The following is a 27022-nucleotide window of genomic DNA, read 5'->3' on the forward strand; positions in this document are numbered from 1 at the left end:
TAAGGTATTATACTATATATTTCTACAGGTCTTGATACTGTGTGTGTATATATATATTAACATATTCTTCTTGTTTAACTTACTATGTTTTAGCATACCTGTAAGCGGAGGCTGGCAAAAGACTAGACTTACGTTTCCACAACGAAATAGATTGCCTGATCCAGTTTCTGCTGGAGCAGCAAAGTGTCGTTAGTTGTTAAATCTCCACATTATAATTTGAATATGAAGTGCTAAAATGAGCATTGGTCTACCAATACACAATATAATGCATTCTGTCGCTTTCTAAAAAAAATCATACCCTCTTCTTAAATTAAATAAATAATTGTAATTAATAGTGCTTCATTGACATTACTACTGTATAACTTTTGCAAATAAGTTTCTTAATTTTATGTTTCAGAAACTTTAATAATCTCTTTCTTGTTTTCTAGGAGGTGCAGAATGGAAGGTTGTTTAGGCTTCTAGCAAAATTGGGAACAATCAATGAGAGGCCAGAGTAAGAAATACTTGTTTTCATGGTGTAAAGTATGTAAACCCCAATTTGCAGTGCAAGCTTTCTTCTTCCATAAATTTAAGCTAAACATTTTCCCCATATTTGAGTATTCAAGAAGCCTTGAGAAAAATAAGATAAGCGACTTTGACCAAAATTTTAAATAAAGGAGAAGCGAAGGCTACAAATAGATATGCTAAAGTTGCTTCATTTTTTTAGTGTGGTTTCTCTTAGCAGTCTCCTGTGAGTGACAAAAGTTTTTGAGGAAATCTATAGTTTACTTTAACTGTAGCAGATGGTGTAGGTATTGGTTTTAAGCTAGTTAATTTTCAGCTTATTTTTTATCAACTACTACATACAAATGAAGTGTTCATGGTCAGTTTTCCACCCTATTGAAGAGACTTGGAGTTGACTTCTATTGTAGACTTGGAGTTGTTTGTAATGCTGGTTTCTAATACGTTAAACTTGTTGAATATAACTCTTGCTTTCTTCTGTTACTTTTCTGTGGTCCTTGGTAGGCATTAGCTTTGGGTACTTCAGCTAAAAAACTTTGATTATGTTATATTCTGTTTGTTGCGGGGGGTGGAGACTCATTTAATTGCAAATTATAATGGGTAGTTTAGCAAAGCAGTAAGATTACTCAGTTTAGATTGAAGAGTCAGTATACATCTGTGGGGTTTGATTTCTTTTTTCTTAACTTTCTGAGCTTTAATATGAGCCTTTATTTTACACCAGGTTTCAGAAGGACCCAACGTGGTCAGAAACTGGAGACAGATATTTACTAAAGCTCTTTCGAGATCACCTTTTCCATCAGGTGACAGAAGCGGGTACTCCTTGGATTGACCTCAGTCACATTATCTCATGTCTTAACAAGGTACACTGTACTTGGGTTAGCTTTTAAAAATTTGTTTGGGTTAACTTTGTTTAAAATAATATTCCACTTCAAAGCAAGTTGTCATTGGCAGGTTAATTCTGTTGATTTAACTGATGGTTATTTTCCCCGTTTTGGATGAAAACAATGTATTCACTAAGCTAATATTCAAACATTTATGGATATTTTAAATAAACTCAGTACATTAATATTAAAATTTGGAATTTGGTAATATAGCATGAGATACAGTATTAACTTTTCATCCTAGAACGCATTGAATACTGTGGATGAGCAATGCTGGTCCCTTTATGCTACTCTGGTCTTTCAACACAGCATAAAGGATCCATGAACCCCCTTTAACTGGGGGAGATTTCTACTGATATAGTTATCACAGAGGGTGGTCATAAGGCAAGAGGATCCATTCCTAAACTGTGCTGACCAGAGTAGGAGACAGGAGGGTATATCAGGAGGGAAACTGCAATAAAAGTTTGTGCAAAATCCTTACTGTCTGGGATAGTGCTGGAAAGACTTACAATGTTAAGTCTACCTCTGATAAACTCCCCTAGCCTCTCCAGCCCTTCAGTTTCCAAGATTGATTTAACAAAGCTATTTGCAGTTTTCCAAGAGCTGCACCACTATCAAGATTTTAGCTGAGCACTCTCTTGATTAATAGCAGGAGACGTGTGAGAGATCGCAAGATCTTCAGTAGTTGTAGCACGTGTTTTGTTTCATAAATTAAAAAATGTAAGCTGATTTTTTTTTTTTATTGGCAGATCAGCTTTCAACTTACTTTACATTGTTTTTGCCAAATTTCTGTAATTCATAGGAGAATAAGATGCTGCTACTTCCTTTTTTTTGTAGCTGCTTGGTCATTCCACTCACTCTGTAGAGAATGGTGATGCGGACACTGACAATAGAGAGAGTCAGTGGCTAGTATTCTCTAGTTAGGGTAGCCAACTTTCTCTTCCAGAACATATTCAGACCATTTGACATGTAACAACTGACTTAACTACAGTTAAATCTTTTTCTAAATTATCAGGGCTTTTAATCTCCTATTAGACCACTGCTGTGCATTTCTTTAACCTCCTTTTTATCTTTCTGGTTGGTGTCTGTAATCACTTTAAAAAGGACATTAAAGGGATTGAGGCTAAATCAAAAAGAAAGCATGTTGATATTCAAATAGGCAGTGAAATGCCATCATGATTTGAAAGCAGTGACCCGTACAGTACTGTAGCAAGAGGGGACAGTCCTGAATTCATAGGTCAGGTAAGAGATGGTGTCAAAGAATGCCTTGTTCTATAAATGTTCATGGCTTACCTTTTTAAACAGAGGCTCTTCTCTTCTGTGGTTGTGGGCTCAGCACACAAAAAATGTAAGGCTTACAGAACTCTACTTTGGAAATACACTCCAAAACACACTTCTGAAACTGTAGTGTGCACTAGTAGAAGTGGTTATCTGGGCTTTCCTGCTACGCTCCAAAAGCATTCCTTGTGAATGAAAATTACTCTGTTGTTTAAAAAAATATATCTTTTATTCAATGTGGCATTTTGGGGATCTTTTCAGCTGAGATACTGATTTATGCCTCCACAGGAGGAGAGGAAGAAAGCCATAAATATTGATGTTTAGTTAGCTGTGTGGCTTTCTTAATACAGATCTTCCATATCCTAAATTCGTTAAGGTAATTCACCGATTTTTTTTGAATGATGCTAAATATTGTCTACTGTATATATTTCACAAACACCTTAATTACAATAATATTTTGTAATGGATGTTGGAAGAAACTGGTGGTTTTGTCCTACTCTACAAGAATTAAAAGGTAGTTGGCTTGCTTTTGTCCTTCTGAAGCTATTCACAAAGCAGGAACTTTAAATTTGGGAGGTTCCAGCTCAGAACACCATTATGGAAGATACATGCAAGAAATTTCTAACTTGCTGTGTTGCTTCAGGCAGCAGCTAGTGGAACATCAGTGACAAACATAATTGTTCTTCTGCTATTCAATACAACATTATAATTCATTTATGTAATCCTGCTGGGGTTGTGTTTCCAAAGATTGCCTCAATAATGTCATATCCCACTTGTCTCTGCCCCACCTTCTGTATTGGAACAAGAAAGTTTGTAGTGTCAAGTATTGGGAAGTATCGATATATCAACTAAAACAGAGCTACAAAAGTTCTGCGTTATAAGAGAATCCGAAAATTCTCCATTGGTGAACATTTCTTGCAAAGTGAGGAGAACATAAGATACAGTCTTGGAAGGGACTTCAGCATGTAAAGTAGGATATTCCTCTGTTCCAAATTGGGATTCAGTGGTACATCTCTGAAGTACATAGCATAACATACAATTTTTTAATATTGAATTTGAGAAGTCAGAACAAAACATGAAAACAAATGTGGAACAGACTTTATCTTTAACCCCAAATTATCTTTGTTTATGGATTATAAGTAGGTAATCTTGTTGTTGTCGTTGTTTGGTTGTTGGGTTTTTGTTTGTTTGTTTTGTTAAGGGAATAAAAGTACCATACAGCTTGGGAACTAAATTTGTTTCCAGTACTGCCAAAAATGTGAGGCTTGGGTTTCTACCAGTTTTCAAACTACCCGGGGCTGGTCCATCCATTATTTCATTTTAGAGTGGGCAAGAAGTAGTTTACCTACCCTGCCTGGAGGCTTGTGAACGTTATGTGCAAATGTAATGTCAAATGTGGTTTTGTTCATCAGGAGCTCTATGGAAACTTTGCTAGGCTTTCTACGCAGGGGAAGATAGCATTGAAGGATTATTAGCTTTATGGAAAGGGAAGAAAACAATGGTAACCTAGTCCAAAGGTCTGGAATGTCCATCAGGTTAAGACCAAAATGTCTCGATTTTTTGGCAAGTACGTTGTTGTGGTGCGATTCAGATCCTTCCTTTCTGTGGCGTTAGCAGATTTGAACTGCACCACAACAATGTACTCGCCAAGAAATTGATTGCTTTTGTTATTGGGGAAATGTTTTGCCATTTCTTTCACACTTCTTTTATTTTATCTTTTGCATTCTTGTTACAGTTAGATGCTGGTGTGCCAGAAAAAATAAGCCTCATTTCCAGAGATGAGAAGAGTGTACTTGTGGTAACTTACAGCGATTTAAAACGCTGCTTTGAAAATACTTTTCAAGAACTGATTGCAGCCGCAAATGGTCAGTTGTAGTATTTGCTGAAAGCATGCAGGACATTGCTGAGGAACTTAACCAATAGCAAATTGCACTACAGCTGAATTGTTGTTGTCATCTCATTTCACATTTGGGAAACAAACAGGAGATGAGCAAAGCTGCTTGCACTTCAGTCAGGTACACTGTTACTTGAAGGGAAGAATGTTTCACTTATCCTAGAGCTAAGGCTGCCATTGGAGGCTTTATCTGTGAAGAATTTATTTTAGATTAAGGAACACATCAGGTGCATGATGTTCCTGCTTTTATTTTTTCCACTTGTATATGCACTAATTTTAATTTTTTTAAGACTTTTCTGATCTCTGAAGTTTTGCCACATTGTATACTTAAGGGAAACTCTTTGCAAGGACATTTCTGGGATACATTTTTGTCACTGAGGATATAGCAAAATTTATTCATTTTTGATATTATTTGCACCCAGAATAGCATAAAGGACCAGGTAAATAATTTAATAGAAATTGTGTTCTATTAATGACCGTTTAGTTCGTAACCTCTGTAAAAGTGTGTTGTATGCAAGCTCTGTATGCCACCCACTGTTAGCTCAAAAAGAGATGCGAGAAGACAAAACTTTTTAAAACCAGTCAAGTGAAGTATCGGTGAATTGACAAAAAAGGAAAGCAAGCCCCCTGTCATTTGATTTAAACTTTGTCTAAGCGAAGTGACGAAAATAGCAACATGGGAATCATCTATAATTTAAGGAGCATATCAAACTTGCTCTAAACACAACCAGCGCCTTTTAAAAACTGTTTGTACGTTTTCCTGCTAGTCAGAAGCATTTACATTTATGCAATTTTTTTAATAGATTTTTTTTTTAAAGAAATTGTTTAAATGCCTGAAGTTTCAGGAGTGTATTACTTTAGGTTATTTACAGTATAATTTTTGTATAAAGTTCTGTTCTTTGAACCACAGCTTTATTATGGTACGCTACACTGGATACAGATACAAAGACACTGTTAAAAGAAGATTAACTAAACACAGCAGTTGTCTGGCATCAAGAGCTTTTCAAGTTTTACAGCCTGAATCTGGAGGGATAATGATCTGCTGTGCCTTTGCAGTCACTGCTTAGCCCAAAGTAATATTACTTTTGATAATGCTCAACACATGAATATTCCTGAAGTAATTCAGTCTCAAAAGTCTGGAATTTTCCTCCTCAATTAACTTTCTAATATTTGGACATGCAGTTGTTTCCAAACTTGGGTATTCGTGGGATTTCTAGTTAAACACCTACACTTTGATACTGAAGACTGCCAAATATGTAGGAATTTTCTTTTCTTAAAGCAGTAGTGAAGACTGTATCTACCCTTTCCCAGCACTGAATGTTTTAATAGCACTGGGTGCTCACCATGAAGAAAATGTGGAAACTCAAAAGGTCAGGACAGACTCTAAGCACTTGCAACTGATGTTACTGACATCAATTTTAATAATTCTCAATATTTGTAGTTTTCAGAGAAGTTTTTAATATTTCTCTGTCCACTTTTTTAAGCTTTAAAATGATTCTCCGCCTTGAGACTTGCATCAAGAAAAAAGCAACTCTCTTCACATCGAAAGCTTTGAAGACTAGGGACATGCTTTACACATTTTAGAAAATGTGGTTGAATCCACATTAGGTAGCATCAGTTGTTGAGTTTAAAAATCGATTATTGTTGCATTTGATCGAATGAATTTTAAAAGGAACATAATGTTTAATATTCAAACGATAACAGTTGCCAGAATGTTCTTTTTAATATAAAAGGAACAGGAACTTTGAAAAGTGAACATGCAAAACAGTCTTTTATCATTAGCTCATGTATTTGAGGAAGAGCAGCTGTCTTTTATATGTTTTTTGACAAATCATATTGTAATTCTTTTGTACAAAAAAGAAGTACTTGTATTCTAGAAGAAATATGAAATGCTTAATTTATAAGCGGGCTGAGGTTTTTTCCAGTATTGTTTTCTTTGAAAATGAAAGGGGATCATCTGTTCAGTTGTGGGGTTTGGGAACCTTTGAAAATTTAATTTGTGGACCAATATTTTGTGAAAGTGTAAGGCAGGGGTAAAATAGGGCTTGAATTCTCATCCTTTTTAGACCAGCAAACCACCCTCTGCAAGACATGTCTAAATTGCAAACCTGTGTGTACTTGCATAATGTCAGTTTGCTTCAGCCCCTAGTAACCTCAGGACTTGGTTTAAAAATAAAAAGGTAGACAGCTAATAAGTTTTCATACGTAATGTCAGCCGGAAAATATTTGGTGTCAGGTAATACATAAAAAAAAAAAGTTGAGTTTTGTTTTCTATTTATTTCATTTGGTCCGTATTTGGGAATGATTTGAACAGTCTGAAGTTCAGCTTGGGTGTTTTTTTGGGGAGAGCCCTTCTACCCCATTTTGATTCCATTAAGAAGGTTGTCCTAAAGTTGTAGTTTGATCCATTCATAGGAAAAACTGTGTATCTGTATTTAAAAAGAAGAGCCACCAGGATGTGCCCTCCCAGATGGGAAATTTAATTCCGACCTTCCTATTTTTTACAGCTAAAAGCACAGAAGGGACAACCTTTGAAATCATTTGATGTTGGTCATTTTAATTTTTATACCTGTTTTAAATTCTGTTGCTGTATTTACTATATTGTAAATATTTTGTTGAGGGTACCTCTGTATTTTTGATTTGCCCTTGTTTCAGTAATTCAGGTGTCAACTGCTTCCCCTAAAAAGCACCAGTATGTTAAGTTCTAATGTCATGATCCCAATATGTGTTACTCATCTTTAATCCTGTTTTCATTCTTCATGTGTACAGCAGTATTTTTAATAAAGAATACCAGAAATAACGTGGCCTTATTTTGACAATGTGAACTTGGATACAGGGCTTTTCAACTTTGGTACTGGAATTGTATTTCATTCTATCATATTTCTTTTGTATTCGCCGTCTGCAATGCGGAGTTCAAACAATCAGGAGTCACAAAGTGCGTTTAGTGCCTGCCACTTACAGTATGTCAGGTGTCCTAAAACTTAGAGAGCTTGTTCACTAGAGTCGTACTAATACATGTTTCCTTAACTCCCAAGCCAAGTCCCGTCTGCTTCTGCCAGATCAGGTCTGCTTTACTGGACAAGCCCTAATTTTGAAAACTCTATTAAAGTACCCTTACTTTCATCTTTTTTGAGGATTTTTTTGCCCAATAACAAAGTATATTAATTTCTCTGACAACTTGCATGTGGAGTCATTGTGGAGTCATTTCCCAGAATTATTTTTCTGTGTTGTTAACCATCAAAGCTGAGGTGAGTTACCAATGGGGTAAAATCTCCTATACCCATCCAGTCCTGACCATGTTTATGTAATGTGAAATTTTGTGCAATGTGTGTGAAATTGTCGATATTCTTTGCACACAGGGAGTCATTATCAGTTAAATTGCAGTGTTTTAGAAATTTTATTACATAGACTGAACTAAAGCTGCAGCAGGCTTGATTGGCGCAGTTACCTAGTCTCCGATTTCTTTTAGTGATGTGCAGTAACGACTAGAGAACCTCCTGTGACAGCAGTAGGGGATCCCGTTACGTTCTGCCACCCCAGAGGAAGTTTCATCTCGCCTTCCTTCCAGCACTTGTGTGTAGTTTATCTGCAGTGTGGCTTGGAGATCCCTTCCCATTATAAAATGCTGCATAGCAGAGAGCCCTCAACTGAATGTCTCTGTAGGGATCGTCCTCAGCTTCTGATGGATGGGGTGGGGATGTGGAGATTCCCTGAAGAAGAGAAAGCATCTACCAGGCCTGAGGTGTTAACTCATGGCCTTTCATCTCTACCAGATCTTCTAGCTGCCGAAGTAACCAGGCGGGGGGGCAGTTGAATGGATGTTCGCTAATAAGCTGCTTTTTCTTCCCCCACCGTGAAACTTTGCCTTTCCCAGGGGTGGAGTTGAGGTTTTTTTTTTTCCTCTAGACAGCAGTGAGTGCTTCTTGCGTATGCTGAATCTAAGGGATTTCACTTGCCTGGGGAGAGGTGCAAGTGTCCATCGCTGTATCCACTGTTGTGCGAGAATTTTGCCTTTCATGCAGTTGTTCCATATTCTCCTTTGCTCACAAGAGTGGCCTAGCGAATCGATTGTTTGCCTGATGTTAGTGCTGCCCAGAGCTGAATCATCTGCTGCAGCAGTCTCTTGACACCAGATTAACAAGTTTGGCAGAACTCTGCAGATTCTTTCAAAAGCAAACTTTATTATGTGAATTTAGCAGTCAAATACATTATATGAAGACAGAAAATGGAAGACAAAATAAGAGTTATTCACATCTGAAGAAACTTAGGGGGTTCATATAAAAGTAATCTTTGTAGTCCATTTTTCTTAAATATTTATGCACAAAAAGCATATTTATATATTTACATTGTGCAAACATTTCCTTTGAGATGCATCATCCCATAACTGTTTTTGCTCTATTGTAGTTAAGAAATGGTTCTTAAAATTTCCTTTTGTTTTGATCAAGATCAAATATACTTTACCAGCAGGAGCCAGTGCAATAGATATTTAAAACTGATGATCTCTTGGCCAGGAAGATCTGGAATTGATACTTAGAAGTAGTGGTACATATTTCTTTTATTTGAATATCCAAGAACATTTTTCTTTTTAAGTATGCAAATGGTCATTTGCCTTTAAGCCTGTTAGTGGGTTAAAGTCGCAGCTCCTAAGCTGAGTTTTAAGAGGTCAGAACCATATTATACGTAGCATTTTAGTTAATATATATTTATAGTGGACCACAAGAAGCTGAGATTTGTCAGTAGTTGTTGATTTGGAAGACCTCAGCGCTACTGTGTTAAATGGCCAACTTTCATTTTAATATTGCATTTAAAGGTGGAAGGGGATGGTGCATCCTTATGCTTCTCAAACAAAGAACGTTCATGCCCTTTCTGAGATGCTGTACGAAAGTCTGTTGCAAATGAATGATACCTTTTTATTCCTGTACATATATATTGATAACTAACCTGGAAATTCACCTGTCTTCATAGAAAAGCTGCCCTAACTTTCCACTAACTTTCCAAAGAGTTTGTCTTGTCACTTCTAACCTCTTCAGACTCTCTAATGATTGATTCGTTGTTTAAAGTGTGTGTGTGTATATATATAGTATATATATATACGCAGTTTAGTAGCCATCCTGTCTTGTCAGACAGGTTCCCATAAATAAGATATAATCAGTGCAGTGTTAGAAGGTCCACGAGGTTTTGTGGACAGAGCTTGGCTTTAACCTATCTAGCTTGTGGTTTGGTTCCAGTGTGTGTGTGTTGGCATACTGACAAAGTGCAAAACCTCAAGAATATTTACTTGATTTCAGCAGGCTTGTCCAAACTGAATTGATCTGTATTCCCTGTTGTTGCAGCCCGGGCTCTGATCTTAGTTCTCCTCTATCTTTGCCAATTGTGTTTTGCAACACAACGTGTTTGAAATTCCTCGCGGGACTCCTTACTGCGTTTGCCATCCAAAGCAGTAAGAGCCGTATAATGCCCCAGCTAATTCAGCTTCCCCAGAGCGTTAGCCATCCCTCAAGTTTCTCAAAGTAGAGAGAAACTCTAAAAGCTGTAGAGCATGGTCTATTCCTTGCTTCTCTCTTCTTGAAGAATCCTTTCTTTTCCAGCACTACACAGGCCCCAGCAATAGGGTGCAGATTTCCCGGTGCCTGACACGGGGGGTCCCGAGGGCTCCCAGCTGCCTCTCACGACCAGGACACTGGTGCTGCCCCTGAGTCCCAGCAGAGGCTGCGTGACTGGAGCGTGAAATACCATCCTGCTGCCAGGGACCAAACAGCAAACTGCTTTGCTCTGTAATGTTGACCATTCGGGTTTTCAGAAGCACTGGGCAAATTTAGTGGCAGCTGTTGGTGTTCAGCATCGGGGAAAGTCAAGGCCTAAGCATTAGTATTTTACTATATTTTATATATGCTTGTTGCAGTCTGTAGAAAAGCAGGTCACTGAGATTAAGCCAATGATATCTTTTTAAATTTTAGGATAATTAACATTATTTGAGTCAAAGTTTTTAAACTGACAGTGTTTCAGAAGAACCTTTTTGAATTAAAAGCATATTTAAATCTTGCCCTAGAAGTACTTAAACAGGTGGCTGAGAATAAAGGACCACGGAGTTGTAGTCAGGAGGGGGAGAATGGCACACTTTCATTTTCTCCAGCATGGCGTTACCGTACGTGTATCTTCTCTTGGAGTCACTGAGCTGGTCACAGCTGAAACTGCAGCAACTTCTTGGCTTGGTTATTCCAGAAAGGACCGACTCCTTGCTCCTGCTGGCACCTTTCACTCTGTAACAGAGCAGCCTCACTGTTAACACATTTAACATGTATGAGCGTTTGTTTTAATGACTTGAGCAACACCATGTCACAAGAAGCGGCTTTGTTTGTTTTCTCATGATGGGAATGGCATTGATGCAGATGGGATTGCTCAATGAGGGAGTGGGAGGGAGGACTGAAAGAGCCCTCCTGTGTCCCCCTCGAGTCCCCTTCTGAACAGAGATGCTGTGACTGAACATCACTGTTAGGGTGCTTGTGTTCATTGTAAGTATTAGAGTCTTGGTGCTTATGGGGAGTACTTGATTGCTCAGCCTAAGCTCTAATTGCTCATTTGTGGCAGGTGGTAGGGAGTGATACTTCATGGTAGGGCATAGTGTGGAGTCTGGCATCTGTGCTGCTGCTGGGCTGTGGATCCCAATAGGGTCCCCACACTTAAATGTTCTTCCTAAGGGAACCGGGATTTTTTTGAGCAGGAATGAAGTAATGAAAGGTTTCAAGCCTTGGGGCAAAAGCAGGAAGCTGCTAGTGTAGATGTTCCCAAAGCCTAATGCTGGGATGAATTTTTAAGCTAAATGGCTGATGTTTGTGAGGAAGGGCACAAGGTCTGGGTATCTACTCTCTTAGGCTTCTCTCAGCAGCAGACATGAACTGCTGGTTTGGATTAGTTTTCCTCTCCCACAACCAGTTATCCTGTAAGCTGCCTTTTATAAGATTCTCTTTACAAGAAGGGTTTAATGTCTTCTCAGCTGAGCTGCTCTTTAAGACCCTCTTCACCTTCCAGCACTTTCTCACCCATATTTGGAGAGAGCAGCGCTTAAAAGGGCTCTTTCAATAATGAAGAAAGTTAAGGCAAAAAGATTTTTCACACCACTGAATTTAGATACTGAAGATTTATCTGTAGACAAAAGACAACCAAGAGCATTTTGCATCACTGATTATATGTGAAATCCTAATGTAAACATATGTTGGATTGCAATGCCTAAAATTAGATTCCCTCCCCCGTATTTTTATAAGTTCATGCCCCTCTCCTTTTATAAGGTCGGGAACGTTGGCAGCCCTAGTCTTGAATTCCAGAGAAGACAGTCAGAACATCTGTTGAGGTTTTGGGAGCCCAGGGTTTTGCTTTTCATTATAATTTGCACTGTCGTATCTTTCAGTAAAGTACAGAACTGATAGCACAGGGCCTTTTACTGATTTGGAAATGGAGAAGTAATAGTTTCTGTTAGATTTCATGTCTTCCTGAATCTTTAACTCACAGGCCTGTGTGCTTTGTGGAGAGTGTGGTCTTGGTCTGCTCTCCTACTGTAGGAAACTGAAGGGTCCTCCCAAGAAGACCACCCCATTACATTTGTTTGTAGATGGATGGAGTCCATGAGAAGGAGCCCTCCTGATGAGGACTGTGGATGCATCCCATATTTTTATATTGCGTCCATTGGCAGATGGACAAATAATTGCCTTGGGATAAATTCCATAACTATGTGACAAGGTTAGTCACAGACTCAACGGACTTTTTGTGAAGGGTTTAAAAAGAAACGCTCCTGTGATTTACATTGTAATTGTGAGTCTCAGGGAGCAGTGGGCTGGCAAAAGTGGAGTGTGCATGTGAAGTTACGACCTTAAAAATCATCATGCTTTGATCCTTCCATTCATCATCAGGCTTTTGCATCCTGAGAATTTTCTTGCAAGCTAGACTTGGCTTCTACTTTAGCTATTAAATCTTCATACTAGTAGAGCTACATCTGTTAACTTTAATGCACTTGAGTGCGCTGCTGTACCTGGGCGTACACTCCCACAGAGAGCTTTAGGGGAGCCCCTGGGGTTTTGGCATCCATGGTCAGGCTTCATTTTCAGACTGAGCTTACAGTCAGTAAAGGCTTCTCTAGCTGTGGACTATCTCCTTTCCACTCTGGGAATGTAAATTAGAAACTCCGTCTAGTTGGTTCTTAATTGGGATCATTTGTTGGAGGAAACGTCAGCTGCTTTCCTGACAGATTCAAGAATGGAGTGAGGTTAGAGGTTGGTGGTGGCTCTTGAGATGCTTGTTCCTGCTCAGAAGTGGTGGAGTTCGCAGCCATTTTTTTTGGCAGCCTGAGGATTTTGGCTTACTTGGGTTGGGCTTTTTCACCACTACTGAAAAGGTAAAAGAGAGTTGCACTTGGGATCCTTTCCACTTGCAAAGGAGCAAGGCTCTCTGCTCTCCCCAGGACCTTGCTCTCAGGTTGGTCACGCTGCATAAGCACCAGTGCATGCACTGGCTCTCTCCTGAAATAAAATGGTTAGTTTCCTCTCGAACACACCCTGGGTGCACTTCTTGGGGACAGTTAGGGTGCCACCAGCTTTGGCTCCTTCCACCCTCTCTGCAGTCCTTCAGCAGTGCGGTGGCAGACGTGGTACTGCCAAGTCTGAATCCTCTAACGCCGTGCTGCAGGGCACGCCTACACCCTTGGGCTGGTCTGAAAGAGTCACCCCACCTGGCTGGGTCGCGTGTGATTTCACATGCTTTGAACTGAGAAAAAAAACCACCCTGAGCCCAACTGTTCTGCCCCAGTCTGCAGGCAAGTGGGGAGCAGCAAGGGCACAGCCCCACAGCATCCTCAGCCTCGGCTCAGGACCCACCGGCTGCTGCGAGTGCATTTCTCTGCATCTGTGTCCTAAACTGCAGCGTTGAGGTTCACAGCATGATGGTAAGCGCTCTGGGAGCGGTGAGGCGTTGCATTGAAGGTGATGGAGCTGTAAGCTGCTGCTAAGAGGGGGGTGACCCCTTCCTCATCCTGCCGCTGGCACCATCTGCCCTGGCGGTGAGCTGCTACTGCTCCCTCAGAACCTATTCTGGGGTCGTTTTTCTGATAGTCCAGCCACCTGAAGCAGCTCTCTGCAAGGCAAGCCAAGCAGAAATATCTGCACAAGAGAGGGGGCAGGACCGCAGAGAAGGATGCCTGAGGTGCAAGGGAAGAAGCAGGACTGTGCATCTGGTTAGATCAGCTTACATGTGCCAAACCCCTCCAGGCTTTACCTCTCTACTGCTACTTTCAGGGGTATTTATTTACTGCTCTAATTTAGCCAAAGTAAAGGATGCTCAGCTAAGAAGCTACCTCATTTAGGAATGTGTGCAGAATAAAGGGTGGCTGCGTGCATTCACATACGTGAGTGCTTTTTGGCATAGTGCTACAGTACCACTTGTTTCGCTTGCAGACCAGATGGCCTCGTGTGTTCTCACCCAGCTGCTCTGTTTCCCCGAGCATTTATGTTCTAGCAGCCACTGCTGAGTTCTTCCCCCCCACACACCCCATCCAAGCGTTCCTTCTGCAGCTGAAACTGCTCCTTAAAGCAATTCCAGAGGGATGCTTGGGGCACGCTCCATGTATTCCATGCCACGCAAAGAAAAAGGCATTTTGTACATCTCATTTGGGGAGGTTGCCCTGTTGTCTTTGTGGCTCACAGCAGCCCTTCGGAAATGTCACATTTACACAAAGAAAAAACGGGTTAAACCACTTCTAGGAAACACTGCATCCTTTGGAGCCCTCTAATATGCACACGCGTTCCAAGCTCTATAATACTTGTCTCCTCACAAAAGAGTATGGAAAACTGTCTCAATAAAATCAAAGTACCATAAAATTGCTCACAAGCCTTTTTTTTCTGAAATGCGAGCGGTCAAGGCAGGAGAAAGGGTTTTCCAGCACTCGTGTGGAGTGGCTTGAGTCACCCCGGCTTTGCCACGCGTGAGCACTGCTCCCCCGCAGGCTCCTGCCAGCCGCACGTTTGCCCCGCGCGCCGCATGGTAATGGCTGTGTGAGCGCGCACGCCCTCCTACCCCCGTTTCTCCGCGTTTAAGCGACGCCCTCTTAGTCACTGGAATTTTTCATGAAGCAAGCCCTCTCTGCCTTGACCGCACGTTCCAGCCAGCTCCAATTGTTCGTCGAGACAATACTACACCTCCCAGCCTGCCCAGCTGCGAGTCGCTGACAAGTCTGGCAGAGGCAGGATGGCGGGATGGCCTTGACCTCCTGCCAGCGTAAGATGAAGGATGGGTTGGGCCCGGGCAGTCCCCGGGCTGGCTGAGAGCAGTGAGACAAAACCAGCCGCAGACACTGCCAGCTTCGCAGCGGCTGGGAACAGAGGCAACGCCGGCGTTGAGAAAATAAACATTTCCCATTTACAGAGAGTTCATGTCAGTGCGGCGCATTTCTTAGAGCAGCCCTCATTCCCTGCTTGGGCAGCTGTCAGGAATTAGGTGGAGGAAGGTGGCCAATATATTAAAGTGCTTAAAGGCAGGAAGAGAAGTGAGGCCCTCACATCCATCTATTGTACAGTTGCCACTTTAGCATCCTGAGCCCATGGGTGTTAAATGGGCCGTGCTTAGCTGAGTCATGGAAAAGGGCAAAAACAAGCACAGAGGGCCTTGTCCCAGCTGGGGTGCCCTTGGGGACTTGCAGAAACAACTGCAAATCCTTCATAGCCACACGTTCCCCCTCCTGCCCTGCCAAGGGCTCATTTCCTATAGTTACCTACCTCTGCCATGGTTTAGTGCTCTCTGGCACTCACTTGTCCAGCCTGGCACTGAGTTGGGGATCAGGCTGATCAATAGGGCTGCCAAGACGATTAGGGGACTGGAACACCTCTCTGATGAAGAAAGGCTGAGGGATTTGGGTCTCTTCAGTCTGGAAAAAAGATGACTGAGGGGGGATCTTATCAATGCTTATAAATACTAAAAGGGTGGGTGTCAGGAGGATGGGGCCAGGATCTTTTCAGTGGTGCCCGGGGACAGGACAAGAGGTAACAGGCACAAACTTGAGCATAGGAAGTTCCACTTAAACATGAGGAGGAACTTCTTTACCCTGAGGGTGGCAGAGCACTGGCACAGGCTGCCCAGAGAGGTGGTGGAGTCTCCAACTCTGGAGACATTCAAAACCCACCTGGACGCGTTCCTGTGCAACCTGCTCTGTGTGACCCTGCTCTGGCAGGGGGGTTGGACTAGATGATCTCCAGAGGTCCCTTCCAACCCCGACCATTCTGTGACTCTGTGATTCTGTGAATAGAGTGCTAATAAATCAACAGTGGAGGTTATGAGGGCTATTTGTTTCCTCAAAGGCATATGGAGGGTTAGGTGCAGGAACTGATCGACTGCTGACCCAACTCAGCAGCACGCACCTGAGCAAGAATGTTTGCAGGGACTGGGGACACCTCGGCTACTTTCAGTATGTCTGATTTAGCATAAGGACCTTGAATCCTCCTTCGCCTTCTAAATTGTGAAGTAGAAGAAAGAAACATAAAATACAGACCCAAAGAGCGTCCATTTCTGCTTGCTGCCTGTCCATGTGAAACGTTTCAGTTCTTCTGGAGCCAGCACCATCCCACTGTCTGCTTGGTAATCCTTGAAGAAAAAAGACAGACACAACCCTATTAGGTGTTAACTGTAGAAAGTTACTGTTGCAATGGGCCCAATTACTCTTCGGTCTGATTTTCAGCATCATTTTCGTTGTTTATGCTCAGAGAGCTCTAGGAGACAGAAGCTCCGTGCTGCTGGAGGTGCCACAGTGCCCAGGTATTTGATGGTGCCTTTCTAAACTGTCCTCGCTTTGGGATGCAGCAAACGTGTGCCATTAATGCAGATACAGGGTGTTGGAAGAAAGGTGTCTACGCGCAAGGTGGAGGTCCTGGCCAGCCACTAGTTCATCCCTGAGAGGACCACCACGCCTTTCCCACCTCCCACTGCTTCATGCATACAACAGGTCCGCTAAAAGCTTCCCCCAGCCTCCCACCCATGCCCACCCCCACCAGGACAGTATGTGTGCCCCGTTAGTAGACATTGCCCCATCCTGTCCACGTGATAACAGGACTTGTTCATCCCAGGAACCTCTGATGGAAATGTGACCCATGAGTCTCATTTATGGACTACTATTCAGATGAAAACACAAATCCAAGGGATTTTAAGTGGCTCTCCCACACCGGTGGCACTCAGATGGGAGCCTGGCAGCTGTATCTTGCTGTCCCACTGGCAGTTTCTTATCAGGGAAGGAGAGTTTGCAGCCCATGGCATGGTCAGCAAGCATCTACTGTCCCCAGTTTGTAGGACAGTGGGATAACACCATGTTGCAAGCCCAGGTAATCTTGCACCTCCTATCAGCAGATCTGACAAAGCAGTAAAACCCCTTCGTGATTCTCTCTGTATAAATTTGTCACACAAATAAAAAGAAATAAATGGCATAACGTTTGGCCCAAGAGTCACTCACATTAAATACAAGCGTTTCCTTGACGGGAAGCTCTTCAAATGTCTTTATGCGCTGGGGTGGTTTTATTTTGAAAGTGTTTATATATCTGTTCGACAAAAAAAAAAAGCAGAACAAGTTTTGGTGAGGGTGTGAAGTGCGTAAGCAGGAAGCGCTGGGTATTTCTCTGTTTCTTTTAGCAGTTGTCACCGAGGTAGTTTACACAAAAGGGACTCGTTAACCACACCCCACCCAAACCTCCCTCCTCAGCCCTGCGGCGCACATGGCTGCCCCTCTCAGAGCGCCCCACCCCGGTGACATGATGGTCCCCCTGGGCAGGGACATCCCGACGGGCCACCCCAGCCCAACGGGATGGCGGCGGTGGGGGCTCGGTGGTTGGTGGGACACTCAGGCCCTCGGTGGTGGGTTGCCTCTGTGTGTTTTCTCCCCCCAGCAGCAAGCTGCGACACCCAACAAACTCAGCCTTCATCTTGCTTCTCTCACCTGACGTTTTCAGTGCTTCCACAACTCGGGCTTGTAACAGAAAAATTTTCATTGCACAAAGGATCAGATGCAGGGGGAAACCCACTTTCCGTTGTAAATATAGTATTGAGGGGTATGTAGTCTTTGCCTTCCTAAATGCAAACAAGAAATCAGTTATTCCTGGCACTGTGCGGCCGGTCGCCCCTGCCTTGGTGACAGCCCGTGGCCGTGACGTTAGTACCTGCTGGACGTTTGCTTGCAGCAGGTCGCCCAGCTTTTTCACCAGCTCAGAGAACCTCGGCCTGTCGTTCGGGTTGCTTCGCCAGCAGTCCAGCATGATCTGGTAGCTGTGAGGACAAAAGCGAAATGAGCACACGGAGGGGTTACAGCTTGCTTTGATCCAAGGCAGCGCGGTCTCTGACAGCTTGTCGTCAACAGACTTAACTCCTGAGCCCGCCTGATTTTACAAAGATGGTCTCCAACACCACCGAGGCCTCCTACTAAAAGTAAAAGAATAAACTTTCTACAGAAGAAGAAAAAAAACTTCTTCCCACAAGATACGGGAAGACCACATCAAAAGAATAATTTAGCCAACTAGTCATACTTTCTTTTTTCATTCCTAATTAAGCATGAAACCTTTGTATTAAACATCTATTAACTGGCAATGTTTAAGTTAAGGCATCCTAAGATGACTTATATGAATGTGTCACTTCCTCGTATTGCTCGAGTCGAGCTTTCCTTCCTGCAATAAAATATGTGGAAGAGGAAAAAAAAAAAAATTCTTATCTACTGTCACTAGGATAATAAAATTAGCCAATGGGTAATACTCCCAGATAGGCCTGGCTGGCTCGCATCCTTTTTCTTCTTCCAGAACTTTTTTTTGGTAAGTGTTGCTATTTAGAGTCATGACGTAGTACTCAAAAAGGCACCGAAGACACCTATACGTAATTGATTTTGCCTCCAGAGGTAAAATACCCTCGATATGTTCATGCTCCTGCATGATTCGTGCCACGAGGTGCGTGGTCGATGTGCTGCAGGTGCCCCCCTGGTCAGGGCACTCCATCCCAGTCCCAGGGCAGAGGGGCTGCAAACTCAGAGTCTCCCTTGGGACACCCCTCAAGCCTCCAAAAAGGTGTTGGCCATGCAGCAGCAGCTGGAGGCTGCACCTAAAGGCAGGGGACTGGGGAGGGACAGCCAATGTCGCAGTGGAAGAGCTCAGGCAAACCCCGCAGGCGACATGGGCTGGGAGGCTGTGGGTCCCTGTCACCTTCCTCTACCATCAGACACCATCTCCGGGAAAGGGTGGACCCTTGTCACCCGAGTGTTTGCGAGGAAGCCTCCACTGTCGCTTCCTAAGTCAAGACGACGTTAATAATGTCACATTCCTCCAGCACTTATCTGTGTGCGTGTCGGTAAATAGTAAACCTGGAGAGGAATGAATGACCTTCCTCCTCCGGGCTGCTCGCTCAGCCCAGCCCTGGTGGTGCCCTGGGCTCAGGTCCACGTCCCTCCTCACCCTGTCCTACCCCACGGGAGGGCCAGGGGGACAAGGGTGGGGAGGGATGCGAGAAGATGCTGATGACAGCAGGAAGATACGACGCAGCATCGGGTTGTTTTTCATTATGTTGGCACAGGGTATTTTTTGTGGCGACTCGTACATCGTCCGCAAGGCAGCCCAGGAGGGCAGCAGTACATGAGGCCAGCAGAGAAGGGCATCTTACATCTCCTCCGTCGCTTGCTCCGGGGCTCGCATTCTTGTGCCTTCCTTTAGCCTGCTGCAGAAATCCTCATCTATTTGGACTCCAGGGTAAGGAGAGGCACCTGGAGGCAGGAGAACAGGGTCATACATCCCTTGAGCTGGGTACCTGAGACTCAGCTTTGGCCCTATACTTCCCCTCCAGCAAAGACTCGGGGTGTGCAGCATCTGCTTGCAGAGCTGGGAGCCCGGGGCTGTCCCTCCCCATCCCCATCTCCCACAGGCAAGGAACGGCTGCTGATGCTGCCCCAAACCCCAGTCTTTGGAGGGGGGGCAGGATCAAACCCAGCATTATTGGTGGTGCAAAAAATAAATGTGAACTGGACTTGAAAAGCATCCCTCAAGAAAAGCCGAGTCTGACCTCTCTATTGGTTTGGATCACCCCAAATTCTAGTAAGCAGAGTATTAACAAACCCCAAATGCTCAAAACCACCTTGAAAATAATAAAATTGTGGTTTTAAATCAGATCACAGTACATTTGCATTATTTTCTTAGTTTCTGGGGTTTTAAGATGCAGACTGATTGTGCTGTCAGTCTTTTTTCTGTAGAAAAAAAAAATCAGGAAAAGTGAAAACGAAAGAAAAAAACCAACCAAAATCTTTCAGAGAGTTTGACAGTCACCAGGTTCAAGGAGCTGGGGCTTTAAGAAAAAAATAGCAGGTATTATGAGGCTGACCATAAAATCACAAGAGTTGGCAGGCTGACCAACAACATGTATTTAAACTAATAAATGATTGATTGTCCTGAGAATTGTATAGTATTGTTTCCTCTGCTGTTCGCCTCCTTTGTCAGCCTCTATGTTGAACCCAATTAAGGTTCTTCTATTCTGACGGTCATTGTTGTTCCCGCCCAGTGTACATCTTGTATCCTGCCTTTTCCACGTGAAAGAAAGGAGGGGGGGGAGTGTGCGTGTGAAAAAAAGCTTCACTGGGTTTTAATTTCAGATTGCATGCTCTAGTTCATCCTGCGGCATCTGTGCGGATGCTTGTTTGCCTGCTGTGTCCAGTGGCCTGGGTTGGGGTGGGGGGGAACACATGCTGGTTCCCCCCCTGGGCTGGGGCAACCGCCTGGTCTCAGGCTGGAAATGGGGTGACACAGTCCGAGACGTGCAAAAACCCCTGCGCGCGTTCAGCTCCCTTGCTCCCACTGGGGATGTAAGAAGGTTTTGAGGGAGAATCCAGGCCTTGGCACTGGGTGTCTTGGATGCTATCTGTGGCACAGGACGCAATGCCTCAGTCTCTGGCAGCTGCCAACCCATGCCCACAGTTCCATGTTGTCCCACAGGGTTCCATATTCAACAGAAACACCTAAAAAATTTGCCCGATTTTCCTGGTTTGCGCCATCAGTTGGACAAAGGGCTGTGCCCGCTCCAGCTGTGCTGCGCTGCACCCCTACTAAGGGTTTCTACAGGAGAAAGAGGGAAGCTTAGGTTTTGCCCATGGCAGAAATAGGTGGAGAAGTGCTCAGACAGCTGCGCTATCCGTTAAGGCTTTCAGCCTGGCAAGTCAATTTTCAGTGCCCTTACAATCACCAAAATTTCCAGTTCACGGGAGCATGATACACTGAGTTCTCCCCTGTACCCTCACACCCCACCTCTGCCTTTCTTTATGAAAGACCTGGCAAAAACTTCTTGAAGATAAGGATGTTTTTCCCCAGGCTGAAACGACGGCCCCAGCTACAGCCTCCGCCGCCGAGTCCAGCTCCTGGGGTGCAGAGTTAACATACCCAAGGAAAATATCTCCCACAGCAAGACCCCGTAGGACCACACGTCGCTTTTTGTATTGTAGATTTTATCAAATATGGATTCTGGAGCCATCCACTTGAGAGGAAGTCGAGCCTGGAGTAAAATGGACAAACCTGACTATTATTTTCAAAGTCTAAAAGAATTTAATCGTAGATGAATCAACTATATATTGTTACGTAAATAACTACCATTCAAACAGGAACCTGTGGGATTTCCTTACAGGTGGTCAAGATAAACCCACATTCATTCAGACACTTTCTTAACAAATTATCAGAGTAAAAAGCTGTTTTTAAGATGCGTGGCACAAAACGCCAGAGACTGGAAACCTGTGACCAGAGCGACCAGGCCTTTTCTTTATGGATTTGTGGGGATATGCAAGAACAGAGGCCTCTTGCCAGCATCCTAGAGACAGGGGAGAAAACCCTACATCCGAGCGCAGATCATTCTGTAACGGTGTCAGAGATGTTCTTGGGGAAATTTTCAGAGCCTGACTTGCAGGAACCCTTGAAGCCCCCTCAGCGCAGCCTCGTAGTGTCTTCTGAGCAGTACCCAAATTATGCAAATAACACTTCACAGCTAATATGCAGTGCCGCAAGTCTTGAAAGCTGTTTATGGATGATGGAATAGCCGGCAGGTGGGTGAGATGCAGAAGGAGACTCTTTGCATGCGCCTGATGCCCACAGCAAATTCCCACATCACCAGTGGGCACAGGCACAGTTTTCTGACCCGGCGTTCACGGCAGGCTTGGCAAGGGGCTTACTGCCTGATATTTACAGGAGAAGTGAAAAACCCAAATAAGTAGGTGCTGGAGGCAGTGAGTCCAGCTTGGCTGCTGGAGGCACCACGAGCGATGCTGGACCCTGGTGTGGGTACACAGCCGGCCACGCACCTTGTTTCGGGAGGGACTGGTTTCCTAGAAGGGCTGAGTTAACTGCCCTTAACAGTTAACAGAAGTTAACTGAGTAAGTGGGTTATGCTGCAGAGCCCGCCAAGAAACAAATGTCGAAAAAATATCTAAGGGCAGAGCTGTGAAACAGTTAGCGTGTCCGAGCCTTGCGCTTAAGGACAGAAATGCTTTCCAGATCTACAATACATCGGATAGCTCATCTTCACATAAAAACCATGATAGCTTTCAAGCTCCTCTAAGTCCAGGAAATGTGAACATCTACAGAACATTTTGGTGGACAGTTTGAAATGATATGTTATAATCATTTGGGTAAATAAACAGCATCTTGACTTACGTCTCCTTTTCGCACATAATCAGGATTCTTATAAATATCTCTTGCGAGGCCAAAATCGCAGATCTTCACGACATTGTTCTCAGATAAAAGGATGTTTCTGGCTGCCAGGTCACGATGAATGCACTATAATAAAACAGTTTCACAATCAAACTGCATTTCCTTAATCTTGCGCACAAATTTCCTGACTGTCTCCCATATCCTTTTTAAAATTATTATTATTATTTGAGAAATCAATTTAATATTTTTTTAGGGAAGTTGACTATAGTTTACATGAAGTTACTGTAAACAGTGACAATTCTTAATAAAAAACCCACCAAACTTCCCAAGTCCAGAAACTGATAAATTTTTAAGCCCCTTGACATTTGCAGGGAAAGCAGGGACATTTGGAGCTCCCTGCATGATATATGTTGAAATGAAGAAAAAAAAAAAAACACCACACCCAAAAGATCTTCCATGAGTGAATGAGCTTGACCCACTGCCTTCAGCCATGATCCTGTGTTTATGGACTATGGAGACTTGGATAAACACATGGTTATATTTATAATGCCAAGAGGAAAAAGGCTCTTCCTTTGGGAGCCCTCCCAAGGAAGGTGTCACTAAAATGTAGACATGATTTCACCTCTGAATCCCATCCTTCTGCAGGGCAAAGTCCCCAGTGCAAAACTTACCTTTCTGGAGGAGAGGAACTCCATGCCTCTGGCCACCTGAAAGCTGTAAGAAATCAGGTCCTCCATAGTAAGGGGCAACTTGTAGAGCTCATCAGCCTCTGCAAAGGTGGAAAAATGCGGTTCATTACAAAGATCACTCACCAGGCAGTTATTTTCCCCCTCTTACTGACCCTATTACTCCCATAAATTCAGCGTTCATAGAGTAGTATTCGAAGGTCAACCCACTGTCACTGGAAACAAAAATAGTGCTTGCTTTACACCCCGCGCTTTGGACACTGCTGTGTTTTCCCCAAAGATAAGGAGCAGTCAGAAGAAACAATCACACATTTTCCTGTCAGATTTAGTAACCCTGGAAATAATCTTTTTTTAAATCTTCTACCCTCTGGACATGACCCTGTGAGCGTCTCCCACGGATGTTTATTAGGGTGATAAATGAGGAAAAAAATTTCAGGGATGCACAGTATGTTGTAAAAATATCACAGACCGTGTAGGGACAGGAAGGAATTAATACCTACCCTCCTCGTCCTCCTCCACATCACTCAGACTTTTATCTTCCTGGAACCCAGAGCTCGCAAAGCTCTCGCTGCTGGTGACACTGGCCAGCCTTTGTTTTTTGCCTTCCACTGGCTCAAGATCCTTTTTCTCTTTCACTGGTTCTCCTTGCAGAGATGAGTCCTTCAAACAAACAGAGAAGAAGAGGTGCTACATCAGAGCGATGGAGGGGATAGGAGAGAAACCGAGTCAGACTTCTGTCACCTTTCCATGGGGACAAAATGCCAGTCCATGGCACGTGCAGTCACGTTTCCCATGGGCGAAGGTGTCCAGTGGCAGGTGGGGGTTGGTGGCAGGGCAGTACTGCACCAAGGTTGCCATCCCCAGAGGACAGAAACATGATGTCGTGGTAGCATCAGCACATGATTTTGGGGCACCCTGGGTGGTGGGCTACAGCTAACGAGGTGAGGATTTCTGGGGTCCATGGGTGGACACGTTTGCTGGGCTGTGGCTCATCTCAGCCTGAAATGGGACATTTGAAAGGGCCTATTTCGCTCTGGTACGCAGAGAAGGAGCCTGGTGGGATGAGTTGAGAAGGATGTGCCCACAGTGCAGGTGTCCCAGCCTTCTCAAAATAGAGTCAGCTTTTCATCCCAGGCAGCTTAAAGCACCTGCCTCTATGTCCTTGCGCAGTGCTTAGCACGAGACTCTAAGCCCTTCCAACAAGGAGCAAGGACACTTCATGTTTGAAATACAGCTGCTATTGGAAGTGACTACCTCTCTACCCTGACACCTTTATCCAATGTTTTTATGTTACAGTCAATGAGATTTATTGGGACACATGCAACACTGATTGGAAAAGGCTTTTCCACTGCCACCCACAGAGCAGCCTACCTGCTTGGCCATGGTCTTGCCCACTCTCCCCTTTCTTCTTGTCCTGTAACCGTCTTACTCCCCTGCATGTGGTGGTGCAGAGCCAGGGTCCTTCTCTCCCTCCCACCCAGGCGCCCTTCCCAGGGGTGCCGGAGCACCGAGACCAAGCAGGCTCCTCACTGGGGGAAATGTGGGCAGCTCCCCCCATGGTAGACCCTGCATGACCATGCTCCCCGTTGAGCATCCTACACCAACAACCACATGTTGGAGGAGGCGGCTACTGTGTTTCATGCAGAGTCCAGCATGGACTTGGGAACAGACGCTCAGCCAAAACCATTTGGAGGGGGAGGTCCTGCTGAGCACGACTCCCTGCAGAGCCCTCCCGAAATAACCCTGAGATGCTGCTGAGCTTTTGGCACAGCTGAGCAGGGGTTTTGAGGACTGCCGTTTTGGGTCCAGGCTCCTAAACCCCACTTCAGAGCCCTTAATCCTTTGGGGGATTTTGCTGAAAGTGCACAAGCAAGGATATAGTTGGCACATTTGGGTTCAATTTTGTAATAAGAAACACGCTCTAGAGTTGATTCAGAGGGCTGTGGGATGTGAAGAGAAGACTGTAATCTCTTTTCTTCTTGATAGCCCTTCTCCTCACACAATAATAAGATTACTTGCAAATCTCTGAACATTAGGGTGTCTTGGAACATGAGCTTTAAATGGCATTATCTCGGTTGTGTTCCCAGCAGTACGGGAATCAGTGGGCAAAACCACTTCCTTCGGCTTCGCTGACACCAGTCTCTGAAGTGACCCCAAGCTCAGCAGGAATGGGTTCGTCAGCAGTGGAGTGAGAGCATGTGGGGACACTTTGGATAGGATTCGCTTCCTCTCTCTGTAGATGGCTCCATCCGAATTACTCCCAGCAGTCTCCTTGGACAGTCAGGGGAGAGAAATGCGCCCTTTCTTGGCACAGCACATCCCACACCAAACATTAAAATAGTTCAGGTGAACTGCACCCAAAAGTCATTTCTCTCCTTTGGTAGAAGAGAGTCTAGGAGACTAGCTCAGAGGCTGCTATCTACATTATGGACACTTAGGTTAGGTAAGATGAACTCTACCAGAGGCATCTGCCTCCTCACCTTGTTGGGGCAGAAAAAATTCCTCTTGCTCTTCAGGTAGTTTGATAAATTCCCATATTTGCAGTATTCAACAATGACCATCAGAGGCCCTGGACAAAAGAAAAGCGCATTTTGAGCAGCATAAAGCAATACAAGGGGTTATCAGTTCCGAGAATAGTTTTAGCCTGTAGCTAAAACTTGAGTCCAGAATAACTAACAGCATGTCCTAATGAAGTAGAAGGCTGCTTGAAGGACACTGGACATGTTAGTAAAACAATACTGTTTCTGGAAATTAGGGAAGAGACTAATTTTTGAAAGCTGGGTCATGAACCTGGGTCCTGAGGGACCCTCCGTTTCCTCTTCGGGCAGTCTGGGTTCAGATTGGAGTCCTGCAGCCCACACACACTTGTTGAACTGAAAAAGGTGACATATCTAAAACAAACCATCACTCATACTGCCCCTTTGATTTTCTTGGTGGAATGTCATGAAGGATTTTACAACAGTTGCCTTGTGATTCATTGTTCAGGGCCAGCAGCTGATATCCCTTGTTCCCAATCTTTCCAGAACAAGTTTAACTTGAGCTTCAGCGGTGAAGTGAGTAAGATAAAGGACAACAAGTGGCACAGTCCTAAATTCACACTTCTCATGTTAACACTAAAAGAGAGCTTAAGTAGAGAAAATGTTTAATCAATTAATTAAATGACTAAAAATCTCTTTTTCTCTTCCTCTTTTTTTTTACCAACCACAGAATGAGTTCAAATATTTCAAGTTAATATCCTGACCTCTGGGTGAAAAACAACACAACCAAATGACTGTTACTGGGAGATGATCCAAACCCATTTTCAGTGCAGTGCAGATTTTTTTACCTCCATTTTTCGTGCAAGCTCCCAACAAATTCACAATATTGAGATGATGACCAACGTGGATCAGGATTTTCAGCTCAGTCATCAGTGCTTTGTACTCACTTGCTGTGGCACCTTCTGTAAATGCAAAATAAAGTCAATGTGAAATGGCAAAGAACTGATCCTGCTGAGCTTTACCACTTCTCGTTACTGTCCATTGAAATAACCTCCATTCCTGCTTGTACTCTGTGTGTTGATGTTCTTTGTCTGTTCCTCCCTGCTCAGCATCCTCTTACTCGCAATAAAACCAATAAAAAGAGTTAGGCACTCAGCTTCCTCCCAGTAGACTCTGTTATATTTAGAACTGAGAGAAATTCTTTTCACATGAATAGTTTTGTTGTTTCAGCCAAAAAAAATGAAAGAACAAATAAAAAGGGATTTCAAGACTATAATTAACTCTATCTAGAGTGGGTTTCAGCTGACCTGACTTCAGCCGTGTTAGGGTTATGTACTAGCCTGACCTAGTCAATGTCTCAAGGAGTTGGTGGCAAGACAGAGGCTGATGCAGCCATCAGCTTTAGCCATTGGATAGGGAAGAAATGAACCACCCCTTGGAGATACTTGCCTAGTTCAGTTCATTATAGAGGAAGCCTGGAGCATTAAGATAGACCAGGGAAGTAAGTTTTAATTGGTTAAAGTTATGTGGCTGCATCTGACCCTTACTAGTTATGGTCAATGTTACTAATAATAGTAATAATATAAATCCCACAACTAAGCCCAAAAGATTCTATTTTCTGTTGAGTGAA

General features: G+C 43.7%; 2 protein-coding genes across 7 annotated transcripts in view; one reads left to right on the forward strand and one right to left on the reverse strand.

Annotated features, from left to right (window-relative positions):
• PAN3 (poly(A) specific ribonuclease subunit PAN3) overlaps positions 1-7354 on the forward strand; it is an 85623-nt gene extending 78269 nt beyond the window's left edge. For 4 of the 6 annotated variants that reach the window (XM_054219264.1, XM_054219297.1, XM_054219292.1 and 1 more), the window contains 3 exons: positions 429-493; positions 1223-1361; positions 4396-7354. In XM_054219264.1, the coding sequence (XP_054075239.1) occupies positions 429-493; positions 1223-1361; positions 4396-4536 (345 nt within the window). In that variant the 3' untranslated portion in view covers positions 4537-7354. Of the gene's footprint in view, positions 1-428; positions 523-1222; positions 1362-4395 lie in introns of those variants that run through there. The other 2 variants (XM_054219275.1, XM_054219306.1) reach the window with 2 other exon arrangements.
• A 1192-nt stretch (positions 7355-8546) lies between these two features.
• Positions 8547-27022, reverse strand: part of FLT1 (fms related receptor tyrosine kinase 1) — a 112710-nt gene continuing 94234 nt past the window's right edge. The window contains exons 19-30 of the mRNA XM_054219241.1: positions 26241-26354; positions 25396-25484; positions 23416-23575; positions 22901-22998; positions 22233-22355; positions 20973-21084; positions 19213-19312; positions 17733-17838; positions 17513-17643; positions 17033-17117; positions 16082-16173; positions 8547-10814 (exon numbers count right to left, since the gene is read on the reverse strand). Of these exons, the coding sequence (XP_054075216.1) occupies positions 10610-10814; positions 16082-16173; positions 17033-17117; positions 17513-17643; positions 17733-17838; positions 19213-19312; positions 20973-21084; positions 22233-22355; positions 22901-22998; positions 23416-23575; positions 25396-25484; positions 26241-26354 (1415 nt within the window). The 3' untranslated portion in view covers positions 8547-10609. The remainder of the gene's footprint in view (positions 10815-16081; positions 16174-17032; positions 17118-17512; positions 17644-17732; positions 17839-19212; positions 19313-20972; positions 21085-22232; positions 22356-22900; positions 22999-23415; positions 23576-25395; positions 25485-26240; positions 26355-27022) is intronic.

This window comes from Rissa tridactyla, chromosome 1, assembly GCF_028500815.1.
Source record: "Rissa tridactyla isolate bRisTri1 chromosome 1, bRisTri1.patW.cur.20221130, whole genome shotgun sequence".
Taxonomy (NCBI): Eukaryota; Metazoa; Chordata; class Aves; order Charadriiformes; family Laridae; genus Rissa; species Rissa tridactyla.